Genomic DNA, 14,163 nt, shown 5'->3' with positions numbered 1-14,163 from the left:
TTTACTTAAAGCCTGCAGCTTTGGGGGCATGGCCTGGATCCTGGGTCTATGTTGCAGCAGGCTAGTCTGTCTGGCTCAACAAGGCAGGGTTCTGGAGTCCCATGCTGGCAGGGAAAATGGGCTCAGAGGTAGTTTCTGCACATCAGGTGACAGTCCCAAGTGGGACTCTGTGACCCAACCCATCACAATCACGTTCTCATTTTTGGTTGGAGATGAGAAGATTGGCGCCATGGGGTTGTACCATATATTAATAGTTTGAAACATATTTGTCAACAACATTGATCTATCATATGATCCTTCTCTCTCCCGTAACATGGTATTCAGGATCAGAAACAAATAAACCCAGATAACTGATTTTTTTTCTTGACTGTTCATGTGCAACTAACGGCTTCTATAATTCTTCTGTGCTCTTCATGGACAGTATTCAGATCATGTTTTCATGTATGTACAAAATGGAAACCAAAGACTTTAAGGCATGATTCTCCACTCAGTTACAATAGTCTTATGCCTATAACTCTGCATGGAATGGTGCCCCACAGGTCTAAAACTTGTACGACCAATCAGGCCCTATGATTATTTAAAAAAAAAATCTTGAACCACTTTGTATTGTTCTGGGTTCACAAGTATTGAGACAAACTGTGAATAAGGGAAGTTTAATTACTTTCTATTACACTTGTACTCTAAATACAGATTTTTCTTTTAAGAAACTGTATACAGTGATAACAGTATCTGCCAGGCAGGGCTGGTAAACATTTTCTTAATTTAAAAACTTAAAAACTTAAAATTAGGTGAAAAATTAAGAAAACACCAAAGAAACTTTTTTACCAATTTTTTTCAATCCACTTTAGGGTGGGTTGTACAACTTTGACATTGAGAAGAAGCTCTATTGGCAGAAGACTCTCCTTTTAGGGGGTGCAGCTTAATGATGTGCTCATGGGAAACTTTACATGCCCTTCCTCAGACTGTCAATATTAGAGAGGGATGAATTCCATGTATCATCCATAACAGAATATGTAGTATGGCTTTGGTTTGAACAGCAATCAATTTGCTTTCCAAGAACTCCACCTGTGGTAGGTCTCTTCAGCTATAAAACGGAAATGCCAAAGCAGACATGGGCCATTGCCGTTCATTCAATAGCCACGTACTTCACACCAAGGAAGATCTTGGCAAATTCTTCCAGCAAAAGTAGGGATGTCATGACCTGGTATTTCTGATATTTAAAAAAAACACAAAATGTTTGATCCTGTAAACACTATAGCTCAAATCCAGAGAGCCTGAGCCTGTTCCAGTGAACTGAAATGATCCTTGGTGACGCCAAAGATGCTTTCTGTTGGTATTGGTCATTCTATGATAAGCAGCTTTGTTACTACTAGGTACTGGGTTGCCGTGGCTTGCATTGATCTGTATCTTCTACAAGATGACCCCAGCAGCTTTCGATGTGGGATATTAGTAATGATTGTGGAGGATGTTGTGTTATGCATTAGGCAGAGTAGATGAGCACTTTTTGGTGGGGCTGGTCCCTAAATGAGAACAGCTCATCTAACAAGGTAAGAGGATGTAGTACTTCTTACATACAGCACACACTTTACATATCCATTATGTGCAGTACCTGTAGTTACACACACATATATACAGTGATGTATATAGAAACACACTTCTTCCACCAGTGCTAAATAACTTCCAAGGGAATGCTGTCATGTATCATGCTAGGGAGCCAAGACCCAGTATGAGCCCTGTGTGTAGGGTATCATAGAATCAAAGAATATCAGGGTTGGAAGGGAGCTCAGGAGGTATCTAGTCCAACCCCCTGCTCAAAGCAGGACCAATCCTCAACTAAATCATCCCAGCCAGGCTTTGTCAAGCCTGACCTTAAAAACCTGAAAGTTGATGCTAGACAAATTCAAACTGTAAATAAGGTGGAAATGTTTGACAGTGAGGGTAATTAACCATTGGAACAATTACCAAGGGTTATGGTGGATTCTCCATCAATGGCAATTTTAAAATCACGATTGAATGTTTTTTTTAAAGAGATGTCTTAGAAATTATTTTGGCGAAGTTCTCTAGCCTGTGTTATACAAGAGGTCAGACTAGATGATCACAATGCTCCCCTATGATATTGATAATCATAGAATATCAGGGTTGGGAGGGACCTCAGGAGGTCAATTAGTCCAACCCCCTGCTCAAAGCAGGACCAATCCCCAACTAAATCATCCCAGCCAGGGCTTTGTCAAGCCAGACCTTAAAAACCTCTAAGGAGGGAGATTCCACCACCTCCCATTCCAGTGCTTCACCACCCTCCTAGTGAAGAAGTTTTTCCTAATATCCAACCTAATCCTCCCCCACTGCAACTTGAGACCATTACTCCTTGTTTTGTCATCTGCCACCACTGAGAACAGTCTAGATCCAGCGTCTTTGGAACCCCCTTTCAGGTAGTTGAAAGCAGCTATCAAATCCCCACTCATTCTTCTCTTCTGCAGACTAAACAATCCCAGTTACCTCAGCCTCTCCTTATAAGTCATGTTCTCCAGCCCCCTAATCATTTTTGTTGCCCTCCATTGGACTCTTTCCAATTTTTCCACATCCTTCTTGTAGTGTGTGGCCCAAAACTGGACACAGTACTCCAGATGAGGCCTCACCAATGTCGACTAGAGGGGAATGATCATGTCCCTCGATCTGCTGGCAATGCCCCTATTTATACAGCCCAAAATCCCATTAGCCTTTTTGGCAACAAGGGCACACTGTTGACTCATATCCAGCTTCTCATCCACTGTAACCCCTAGGTTTTCTGCAGAACTGCTGCCTAGCCATTCAGTCCCTAGTCTGTAGCAGTGCATGGGAGTTGTCCATCCTAAATGCAGGACTCTGCACTTGTCTTTGTTGAACCTCATCAGGTTTCTTTTGGCCCAATCCTCTAATTTGTCTAGGTCACTCTGTATCCTATCCCTGCCCTCTAGCGTATCTACCACTCCTCCCAGTTTAGTGTCATCTGCAAAATTGCTGAGGGTGCAGCCCACGCCATCCTCCAGATCATTAATGAAGATATTGAACAAAACCGGCCCCAGGACCGACCCTTGGGGCACTCCGCTTGAAACCGGTTGGCAACTAGACATGGAGCCATTGATCACTACCCGTTGAGCCCGACAATCTAGCCAGCTTTCTCTCCCTTATAGTCCATTCATCCAGCCCATACTTCTTTAACTTGCCGGCAAGAATACTGTGGGAGACCGTATCAAAAGCTTTGCTAAAGTCAAGGAATAACACATCCACTGCTTTCCCCTCATCCACAGAGCAAGTTATCTCATCATAGAAGGCAATTAGGCTAGTCAGGCATGACTTGTCCTTGGTGAATCCATGCTGACTGTTCCTGATCACTTTCCTGTCCTCTAAGTGCTTCAGAAGTGATTCCTTGAGGACCTGCTCCATGATTTTTCCAAGAACTGAGGTGAGGCTGACGGGCCTGTAGTTCCCTGGATCATCCTCCTTCCCTTTTTTAAAGATGGGCACTACATTAGCCTTTTTCCAGTCATCCGGGACCTCCCCCGATCGTCATGAGTTTTCAAAGATAATGGCCAATGGTTCTGCAATCACATCCGCCATCTCCTTTAGCACCCTCGGATGCAGGGCATCCGGCCCCATGGACTTGTGTTTGTCCAGCTTTTCTAAATTGTCCCGAACCACTTCTTTCTCCACAGAGGGCTGGTCACCTTCTCCCCATACTGTGCTGCCCAGTGCAGCATTCTGGGAGCTGACCTTGTTTGTGAAGACAGAGGCAAAAAAGCATTGAATACATTAGCTTTTTCCACATCCTCGGTCACTAGGTTGCCTCCCTCATTCAGTAAGGGGCCCACACTTTCCTTGACTTTCTTCTTGTTGCTAACATACCTGAAGAAACCCTTCTTGTTACTCTTAACATCTCTTGCTAACTGCAACTCCAAGTGTGATTTGGCCTTCCTGATTTCACTCCTGCATGCCTGAGCAATATTTTTATACTCCTCCCTGGTCCTTTGTCCAATCTTCCATTTCTTGTAAGCTTCTTTTTTGTATTTAAGATCAGCAAGGATTTCACTGTTAAGCCAAACTGGTCGCCTGCCATATTTACTATTCTTTCTACACATCAGGACATTTTGTTCCTGCAACCTCAATAAGGATTCTTTAAAATACAGCCAGCTCTCCTGGACCCCTTTCCCCCTCATGTTATTCTCCCAGGGGATCCTGCCCATCAGTTCCCTGAGGGAGTCAAAGTCTGCTTTTCTGAAGTCCAGGGTACGTATACTGCTGTTCTCCTTGTGTCAGGATCTGAACTTGACCATCTCATGGTCACTGCCTCCCAAGTTCCCATCCACTTTTGCTTCCCCTACTAATTCTTCCCTGTTTGTGAGCAGCAGGTCTAGAAGAGCTCTGCCCCTGGTTGGTTCCTCCAGCACTTGCACCAGGAAATTGTCCCCTAGGCTTTCCAAAAACTTCCTGGATTGTCTGTGCACTGCTGTATTGCTCTCCCAGCAGATATCAGGGTGACTGAAGTCCCCCATGAGAACCAGGGCCTGTGATCTAATAACTTCTGTTAGTTGCCTGTATCTGTAACAAGAGGCTGGATCTTAGCAGTGTTACAGAGAAAGTGTCAGGATTTTAGTTAGAGCCCTGTACATCCAGACTGAAGGGAGGGCGGAACCAAAGATGGATCCCACATCCTCCTGCTTTGTTTCACTATACCACAGAGGGCCTGATCATCTCCTTTAGCCCAGTTTTACTCCTGGCTAGTACCAGAGTAAGTGAGAAGGAAATCAGGCTAATGTGTATGGGAATTTTGAAAAACTTCCCTGATACCTTCTAATCTGAGAAGCTGAAATTCCTTCTTCCAAAATATCCAGGTCTCTTTGGGTCTGAGCTCGAAGGAATGTCTTCAAAGCTGAAACAAAAGGAGAAATTACAGTTACATCTGGGAAAAAAAATAAATGTACATTAAACCCAGTCCTTGAGTCAGTCTGAGCTATGCTAGGCACAACACCCAGGGCAGGGAAAAGTGTCCCTCTCACATTCCCCTGAGCATTGGGATTCCTGGGTGCTGCTTCAGCCCCCTTTGTAAGTTGAAGCAGCCTCATGGCCACTGGAAGGTTCTGGTAGCTTTAAGACAGCTCTGTGTCACCGGGATTGTGCTCAGCAGCCCTCTCAGCAGACAGGATCTGGCTCCTGAGGTATGAAATGGTGTCCCAGAAAAAATGGGCGGGCCTGACATGAGTTCCTGGGCATCATTACCCAGCTGGGTGAAAGCCCATTGCCCGAGACATTCAATCACACATTTTCCACACTCCGATGAAGCCAAAACCTACCTGCTTGCAGTTTCTTCTATCCCCACTGACAAGCTCTGACTATTCATCCACCACAGATCTAGCAGGCCCTAAATAATGGCAGCGTAGATAAACCCCAAGCACTGTTCATAATGGTCGATGTTCCCATCATGTACCCAACTTGGTCTTTTACCACAAATAGAAACTCCTGGGTTAATTTTAAAAAACCCAAACCCCTCAGCTGCACTGGATTCCCCGTGCTGCAGACCTGCATTTAGAACAGCTTGGTGCTCAGCAGTGGCCTGAATATTGAAGACTTACTACGGGTCTTGTTTTCCTTCTCCTGGGTCTTAGGGCTGGATTTTCAAAAGATCTCAGAGCGGGAGTTTCAAGTGGCACGCACAACTGGGACAAGATTTCCAACTCTCATCTAGGCACCTAAAGAAGAGCCAGATTTCAATAGAGCTCAAACACCCAGAATCTGTCATTGTGACAATTGTTGCCACATTTTCAAAGGCACTCAACATGTTGGGGTAGCGGGATGGGGTGTTAAAATGGCAGAACCTTTGTCAAAGTCACAGTTGTTCTCTGGAGTCACATGGATGGAACAGAATAAAATCTGGCCCATTCTCCAGAAAAAATGTAACACTGAAAGGAATTCAAAACAGAAATTATTTTTGCTACAGGCAATGCAGATGCACTGGATGGGGTGACAGGAGCTCCCTTATGGCTCCATCTTTTCTCTCTAGATTTTTACTTTATCCCCTTCTATTGAGTAGCTTCACTGCTGAGGGTGGCAGGAAGAAATGTTCTGTAAGATTGTCAGACCTTTGCATTTTTCAGCTCGAAAGCCTGATCTTAAGCCATGCTATTTTTCTTAACCATGACCTGTTATTTCTGTATCAGGGAACATGCAGGACTTCCAACATCAAAAAATCAAATTTGAGACAGGGAAAGAAAATCAGAATAACTCCTGAAGAGGCCAAAACATACCTGCGTGCAGTTTCTTCTATCCCGTCTGTTTTTCTGAGTTAGTCTCTCCTTTCTCATTTTCTGGGAGCTCATGTTCACCTAATTACCTCCATGACTCCCAAATCTTTTTCAGAGTCACTGCTTCCCAGGATAGAGTCCCCCATCATGTAAGTATGCCTGCATTCTTTGTTCCTACATGTATACATTTACATTTTGCCATATAATTTCTATATTAAAACACATATTGTTTGCCTGCACTCAGCTTACCAAATAATTCAGATCGTTCTGTATCAGTGACAGATTTAAAATTTATATTAAAGCTAATGTTAAAAATATTATATAATATATAGGTTGAGAAAAGCGTGTCTGTACATCTGAGTACAGTGCTTAATTATCCACAAACATAAAGTTTGTTTTTAAAGTCATAAGATACATATAATGCATAATCAGCAATAATCACCCAAATTTAGGTGAATACAGTTTAGCTATTAGAATCCGAATACTCAGGTACATCACTCATGAAAAGTTGTACAGAGATTTGGTTATGGAAAGCAAAAATATATCAATGAGTGGGGATTGTCTCTCAGTAATTGAGAATTATGTTGGTTGTCCATTTAGAAAATATAGATGCTCCCCGGATTACGCAAACCTGATTTACAGAAATCCGCACTTACGGAAAGCTTTTCCGTAAGCTTTTTTTTGCGTAATTGTCGGAGATACATTCCCGACTTACACAAAATTTGACTTACACAAGGCTTTCCAGAACCGAATGCTTGTGTAAGATGGGGAGTGTCTGTACAATCCACGAAGAAAGTATTTGTTACTTTCCTGACTGTGCTTCTCATCGGCACTCTAGCTCATCCCTCCTGGTATTGCTGATGTCCGGTGATGTGTTCTATGTAGATGTCCCTTGACCATCTGATGGCATCTGACACCATGAGTTGCCGCATCAGCTGAACATAGAGTTGACCGATTCCACATTAGCTCACCACTTGCTCGTTACTGGAGTCCCATGCGCCCAAGGCTCCGATGATCAGCGCGTGTTTCTGGACCCGGTAACCCTTAGCTCTTAAGGTTTTGGCCAGAGGGCCATATTTCTCTACCTTTTGAGCTCGGGCATCGTGAAAGGCTGGGGTCCTGTTCTTGAAGGGCATTGTGAAGTCCACCATGCTGATCTTCTTCCGGTCTTCGTTGGTGATGACGATGTCCGGTCGCAGTTGGCTGTTGGTTCCAGTAATGGCGGAGTTCATGGCAACCTTCCCCATAGGTGGTGGGATGGCTCTGGCCAGGCGATCATGGATGGCATTGTGTCGCGGCTGCCAGGCTCTGGAATGGGGCTTGCAGCTACACAGGACGTGGGGTAGTGTCTCATTGGTGTAGCCGCATCTCCTGCATCGCTTGTCCCGATTCCTGTGGCGGATGGCTCCATTCAGCAGGATGCAGTTGAGCCGGGCCCGGTCGATGAACTTCCAGTCAACAAATCGGGTGAAGCTGCCCCTGGGGAGGAAGTGGTTGCTGGTGTCCCACTTGCATGTCACCTCAAAAGCCTTGCCCTGGTCTGGCTTCCGTTTCAGGTTTTCCACATATTGGCAGCAGATGGCATCCTTCAGGGTCCTCTCCAGCATGGTTCTAGCTCTTGGAGTGATGATGGTGCACTCCGTGTTCTTCACTTGTGGCACCAGGACTCCCAGCTCCAGGTGTTCCTCGCACCACGTCCAGCAGCAGCCGATATGCTTCTCCAGTCGTAGCATAGTGTTGTGGGCATGAGTCCAATGTGAAGCAAAGTCTCCCCTGTCTCTTCCAAATTCACCTTCCAGCGAGCCGCTCATATAGGTGGTGACATCTTGGTTGGAGGGGGTCCTGGTGATTTGCTTCTTGACGCATCCTGCAGAGCACTCGCCGTGATGTTCCTCAAAAGGCGGAAGGTGTGAGTGATCACGCAAAGTCGCACAGATCATCCATTCGAGGGACATTGGCACTGGCCTGCCTGTGCAAGATGTATACCAGTTCATTGCTGGCCCCCTGGGGAAGAAACATCCACTTCTTCACCAGTTGCCAGATGGTGTTGCCTGCCTTGTTCAGAGGTACCTTCGCCATGGCATATTCCCTCAGAACAAATGAGATACGGGGGATCAGTAAGGTGTTGAAGGCGTTGATCTTCTGCCATGGTGCCACTAGGGAGGAGTCGATCCTGGCCACATCTTGTAGGACTTCCGTGACGGTATCCTCAGGTGTCTGCTGGACACGGAAACCCGTCAATGTGCTGTGATGTTGATATGCTTTTCTGTCCTTGAGGAAGATCCTGGGTTCACCCTGGATCTGAAATGGCATTGCCTGGACCAAATCCCTTCTACTGCCATCGATATGCAGGGGTGCATACTTCATGGCACTGAAGTGGAGTCCCATCCAGTTGACAGCCTGGCTGGTGATGTCAAGCATTTGTTGGAGACTCTCGGGGTTGTCTGCGATCAGGACCAAATCGTCTGCTTAGGCCAGGATATTCACTTTGTTGTCATATTGATTGAAACCACCTAGACTGCTGGTGATCGCTTGAATGAGCGGCTCCATGGCTAAGTTGAAAATGATGGGGCTCAGGGGGCAGCCTTGCTTCACGTCACTACGGATAGGAATTTCGCGCGTCTCTTCTTCCATGGAGTGGATGGTGGTGGTGCAGCCTTCATACAGTTCCCGGACCAGTTGGAGAAAGTTTTCAGGTATCCCGAACTCTTGCAGCGTGGCAAAAATGTGCTGGTGGGGCATCGATCCAAAAGCATTAGCCAGGTCGAGCCATGCTATGGCACACTGCCTCCGTGTCCTCCTGGCCATGTGGATGGCAGTCTGAAGGACAAAGTTGTGTTCATAGCAGCCTTTACATGACATGAAGCCTTTCTACTAACCCTCAATGCTGCAGGTTCCCTTGAGATGCAGTCCCCCTGATTTTTGTGTCATCTGCAAACTTTATCAGTGATGATTTTATGTTTTCTTCTAGGTCACTAATAAAAATGTTAAATAGTTTAGGGCCATGAACTGGTCCTGGCAGGATTCCCTTGATACACACCAATTTGATGATTCCCCAGTTAAAATTATATTTTCAGATCTAACACTTTTAATGCATTTAATGTGTGGCATCTTTCTAGTTTTTTAATCAAAATGTTGTGTGGTAGCAAGTCAAATGCCTTACAAAAGTCTAAGTATGTTACATCAATGCTATTACCTTTATCAACCGAACTTGTAATCTCATCAAAAAATGATATCAAATTACTTTGACAGGATCTATTTTCCATAAACATATGTTGATTTACATTAGTTATATTACCCTCCTTTAATTCTTTATTAATTCAGTCCTGGATCAGCCGTTCCATTATCTTGCCTGGGACCAATGTCAGACGGACAGGGCTATACTTACCTAGGTCATTTTAAAGCATTGGCACAACATTAGCTTTCTTGCAGTCTTCTGAAACTTTCCCAGTGTTCCAAGGCTTACTGAAAATCCACAATAATGGTCCAGCAAGCTCCTCAGCCAACTTGTTTACATTTCTTTTATGCATGTTATCCAGACCCACTGATTTTTAGACTGTGTAAGTTAAGTACACCTCTACCTCGATAGCACGCTGTCCTCGGGAGCCAAGAAATCTTACCGCGTTATAGGTGAAACCGCGTTCTATCGAACTTGCTTTGATCCACCGGAGTGCACAGCCCCCCCCCCCCCCCGGAGCACTGCTTTATATCTGAATTCATGTTATATCGGGTCGTGTTATATCGAGGTAGAGGTGTACCTTCTGTTTAACATCTTCCAGAGATACTATTGGAATGGAAAGAGTGTTATCATATATGACATGACTACATCATCTCCCCCCCCGCCCCGGTACCGAAAAGTAGTATTTATTAATCACTTCCACCTTTCTATATTATTATTGATAATTCTATCTTTTTCCATCTAGTAATATAAGTTAATTAGATATTCACCTTTAATATCACTTATAGCATGGTACCTTTGCACTGTAGTGCTGTAACATTACAAATCTCCCCAGCTGAACTTAGTTTAATTCTACAATTAATTTTATGCCACCAACTAAACAAATCTAAAATCATAGCCTGGAACAGGGGACTTAACAGTGAGCTGCTGCGTCGTAGCTCAGCAATGGGAAATGGTTTGCACAGTCCCCAGGAAAGAACTGTCATCGGGATTGAATTGGAAGGGGAATCATTTCAGGTGGTATTTAGGATTCAACTGGTACAGGTGGCAATGTCATCTGAATCCCTTTTTCTGGCCCGGTCTGGTCAGGACATGTCCCAGGATCACAGGCCCAGGGTCCCAGGAGACAGTGGGGGTGGCAGTCATGATAGTGAAGCTTGTTCTAGTAGCCTCCATCTGTTCTTATTTTCCCCTCACAAAGTCTCTTTGTGCCAACTCCATGGGTGCTCTGGGGCTGGGCACCCACCAGCAGCCCCCCATCAGCTCCCCTCTTCCCCCTAGTGTTTGCCACCCACCGGCAGGCCCCACTGATCAGCTCCTCCTCCAGCTGTTTCAGGGCATGCAGGAGGCCTTGGGGGGAGGGGGAGGAGAGAGGGCGCTGCGTGCTAGGGTGAGGGAGTGGAATGGGGCGGAAAGAGGCAAGGCCTAGGAGGAAGGGGTGGAGTGGGGGCGGGCCCTTGGCAGAGCTGGGAGTCGAGCACCCCCGGCACATTGGAAAGTCGGTGCCCGCACCACTAGGGACTGTGTGTGGGGGGGTGGGGGGAGCGAGGAGCAATGCCAGGGCTCCCTGCATATCTCTCTGGGAGCAGTTTTCCAACCAGTTTTGCACCCACCTTATAGTAGCTCCATCTAGGTTGCATTTCCCTAGTTTGTTTATGAGAAGGTCATGTGAGACAGTATCAAAAGCCATACTAAAGTCTAGATATACCTCCATGTCTACCGCTCCCCCCCCGCCCCCCCCCCCCCCCCCGCATCCACAAGGCTGGTTACCCTGCCAAAGAAAGCTATCAGGTTGGTTTGACATGATATGTTCTTGACAAATCCATGCTGACTATTGCTTATCACCTTATTATCTTTTACATGTTTGCAAATTGATTGCTTAATTATTTGCTCCATTATCTTTCCAGGTACAGAAGTTAAGCTGACTGGGCTGTAATTCCCTGGGTTGTCCTTATTTCCCTTTTTATAGATGGGCACTCTATTTGCCCTTTTCCAGTCTTCTGGAATCTCTCCTGTCTTCCATGACTTTTCAAAGATAAATAGTTATTAGTGGTTCACAGTCATGCTGGAAGGGCATGAATGGACTGCAAGGATCAGTTCTGGGTCTGGTTCTGTTCAATATCTTCATCAATGATTCAGATAATGGCATAGAGAGAACACTTATAAAGTTTGTGGGGGGCTGGGGGAGGACTGCAAGTGCTTTGGAGGTTAGGATGAAGATTCAAAATGATCTGGACAACCTGGAGAAATGGTCAGAAGTAAATAGGATGAAATTCAATAAGGACAAATGCAAAGTGCTCCATTAGGAAGGAACAATCAGTTGCACACATACAAAATGGGAAATGACTACCTAGGAAGGAGTACTGCGGAAAGGGATCTGGGGGTCATAATGGACCATAAGCTAAATATGAGTCAACAGTGTGACACAGTTGCAAAAAAACAATCATTCTGAGATGTATTAGCAGGAGTGTTGTAAGCAAGACACAAAAAATAATTTTTCCACTCTACTTCACGCTGATTAGGACTCAACTGGATTATTGTGTCCAGTTGTGGGCATCACATTTCAGGAAAGATGTGGACAAATTGGAGAAAATCCAGAGAAGAGCAACAAAAATGATTAAAGGTCTAGAAAACATGACCTATGAGGGAAGATTGAAAAAAATGGGTTTGCTTTGTCTGGAAAAGAGAAGACTGAGAGGGACATGATAACAGTTTTCAAGTGTATAAAAGGTTGTTACAAGGAGGAGGGAGAAAAATTGTTCTTCTTAACCTCTGAGGATAGGACAAGAAGCAATGGGCTTAAACTGAAGCAAGGGCGGTTTAGGTTGGACATTAGGAAAAACTTCTTAACTGTCAAAATGGTTAAGCACTGGAATAAATTGCCTAGAAAGGTTGTGGAATCTCCATCATTGGACATTTTTAAGAGCAGGTTGGACAAACACCTGTCAGGGATGGTCTAGATAATACTTAGTCCTGCCATGAGTGCAGGGGACTGGACTAGATGACCCCTCGAGGTCCCTTCCCAGTCCTATAATCTATGAATACACCAACTGTTGGCCTCTCTCTGTTCTGGGAGTCAATGGTAAAGCTCCCAATGGCAGCAGAGTTAGGCCAATGATGAGTGCTTTTGAGAATCCAACCTGTAGATCCTCAAATAAGGTGCACCTCTATTTAAGTGATCTTATATTGCACTGAAAAGTGCAGTTTAGTCAAACAATTTTTAAGGAGGGGTGAGGGAAGATGCCATGTGTAATTCTGGCCCTATTGAAGACAATGACAAAACTCCCACTGACTTCAATAGAGCTGGGATTATCCCCTCTTATGTCTTTCGACTGCTGTTCTCAGCCTATAGTCCAGGTGTTGGTAATCTCTTGCAATTTGGAAAGGGAGATGAAATGCAGGATGTTGTTCCAGCTCAGCTTCTAGGGTACAATTTTAGAAATGAAGCTGATTTTGACATTTTCTGAGACTTCGTGTGTGTAAGCAGGGTCAGGATGAGCTCTACCCTGACATCTGGTGGTGAATTATGGCTAGTGTGGAAAATATCTTCAGGGGCTGAACTTGTTTGCATAGGCACACCCACCCCACCTAGCATGAGCCCACGGCAGCCTCAAATGGTCACTTTGGCTGCTGTGGGATCCCCAGTTTCTCTGTTATTGGGGCAGAAGGAATAAAGTGTTGTTACCCTGATTATGTGAAACAAGGACAATGAAACTGTTTTATGACAGAGGGTCTCACCATCACCTAAGTAGCACTCACTAGACGAGGGACATGGGTTCCAAAACCCAGTGAATTGAGAGAGGTTGGGGGTAGGTATTTGTACCTGGTGGTTGGGCCACTTTTGTGAGCCTGAAACACCAATTGCACCTCCTCCTCCTCTCTCCACTGTTGAATGTCAGAGCTGTTTTTGATTCCATTAGGAGTTTAGTTACAGGATCCTGAGATCAATTCACTTTGGGCCAATGGTGCACCAGCACTGGGGCTCCCCTACTACTAGCTGAAATCACAAGAGAGCTAAAGTTACTAAGAGCTGAGATCACTGAGTGCTGTGTTAACTAGTGGGGGAGCCTGAAGCTATATTGTTAAGCGGCTGGCAGAGCAGTTTGTGGGGATGGCTGGAGGAGCAGCTAGCAGAGCGGAGCCTTGAGGGGACGGTTGGAGCGCCCCAGGGAACGGCGAGCAGAGCGGAGCCGTTTGCGGGGACAGCTGGACTGGCTTACGGGTCGGTGAGCAGAGCAGCTGGTAGATCAGAGCAGAACAGTTTGTGGGACGGCAGGAGCAGCTCACGGGACGGCTGGTGGAAGTGGACTGGCTCATGGTGAAGGCTGCAGCGGAACCCCACGGAGAGGCAGCCGGTCAGTCTCAGATCATGTAAGATGCCCCTTAACAACCTGCACGCCCCCCTTTGAACTCATAGACTCATAGACTTTAAGGTCAGAAGGGACCATTATGATCATCTGGTCTGACCCCCTGCATGCTGCAGGCCATAAAACCGTCCCCACCCCTTCCCTGGACTCTGCTGCTGAAGTCCCCAATCCTGTTATTAGTGACTTCAATCGGCAGAGACCCTCCTGCTAGAGATTCCTGCCCCATGCTGCGGAGGAAGGCGAAAAACCTCCAGAGGCTCAGCCAATCTGCCCTGGAGGAAAATTCCTTCCCGACCCCAAATATGGCGATCAGTAAGACCCCGAGCATATAGGCAAGAGTCTC

The 14,163-nt window shown here is 45.7% G+C and overlaps 1 protein-coding gene across 1 annotated transcript; it reads right to left on the bottom strand.

Annotated features, from left to right (window-relative positions):
• Positions 1-617: 617 nt before the first annotated feature.
• Positions 618-9,878, bottom strand: LOC112060057 (uncharacterized). Its single transcript, XM_065549868.1, has 2 exons — positions 5,607-9,878; positions 618-4,906 (listed from the first exon to the last, which is right to left on the bottom strand). The coding sequence occupies exon 1, from the start codon at positions 8,267-8,269 to the stop codon at positions 7,238-7,240; it is 1,032 nt and encodes a 343-aa protein (XP_065405940.1). The 5' UTR covers positions 8,270-9,878; the 3' UTR covers positions 618-4,906; positions 5,607-7,237.
• Between the last annotated feature and the right edge of the window lie 4,285 nt (positions 9,879-14,163).

This window comes from Chrysemys picta, chromosome 6, assembly GCF_011386835.1.
Source record: "Chrysemys picta bellii isolate R12L10 chromosome 6, ASM1138683v2, whole genome shotgun sequence".
Taxonomy (NCBI): Eukaryota; Metazoa; Chordata; order Testudines; family Emydidae; genus Chrysemys; species Chrysemys picta.
Note: the sequence above shows the minus strand (reverse complement) of the source record. Positions and strands in the feature narration are given on the sequence as shown.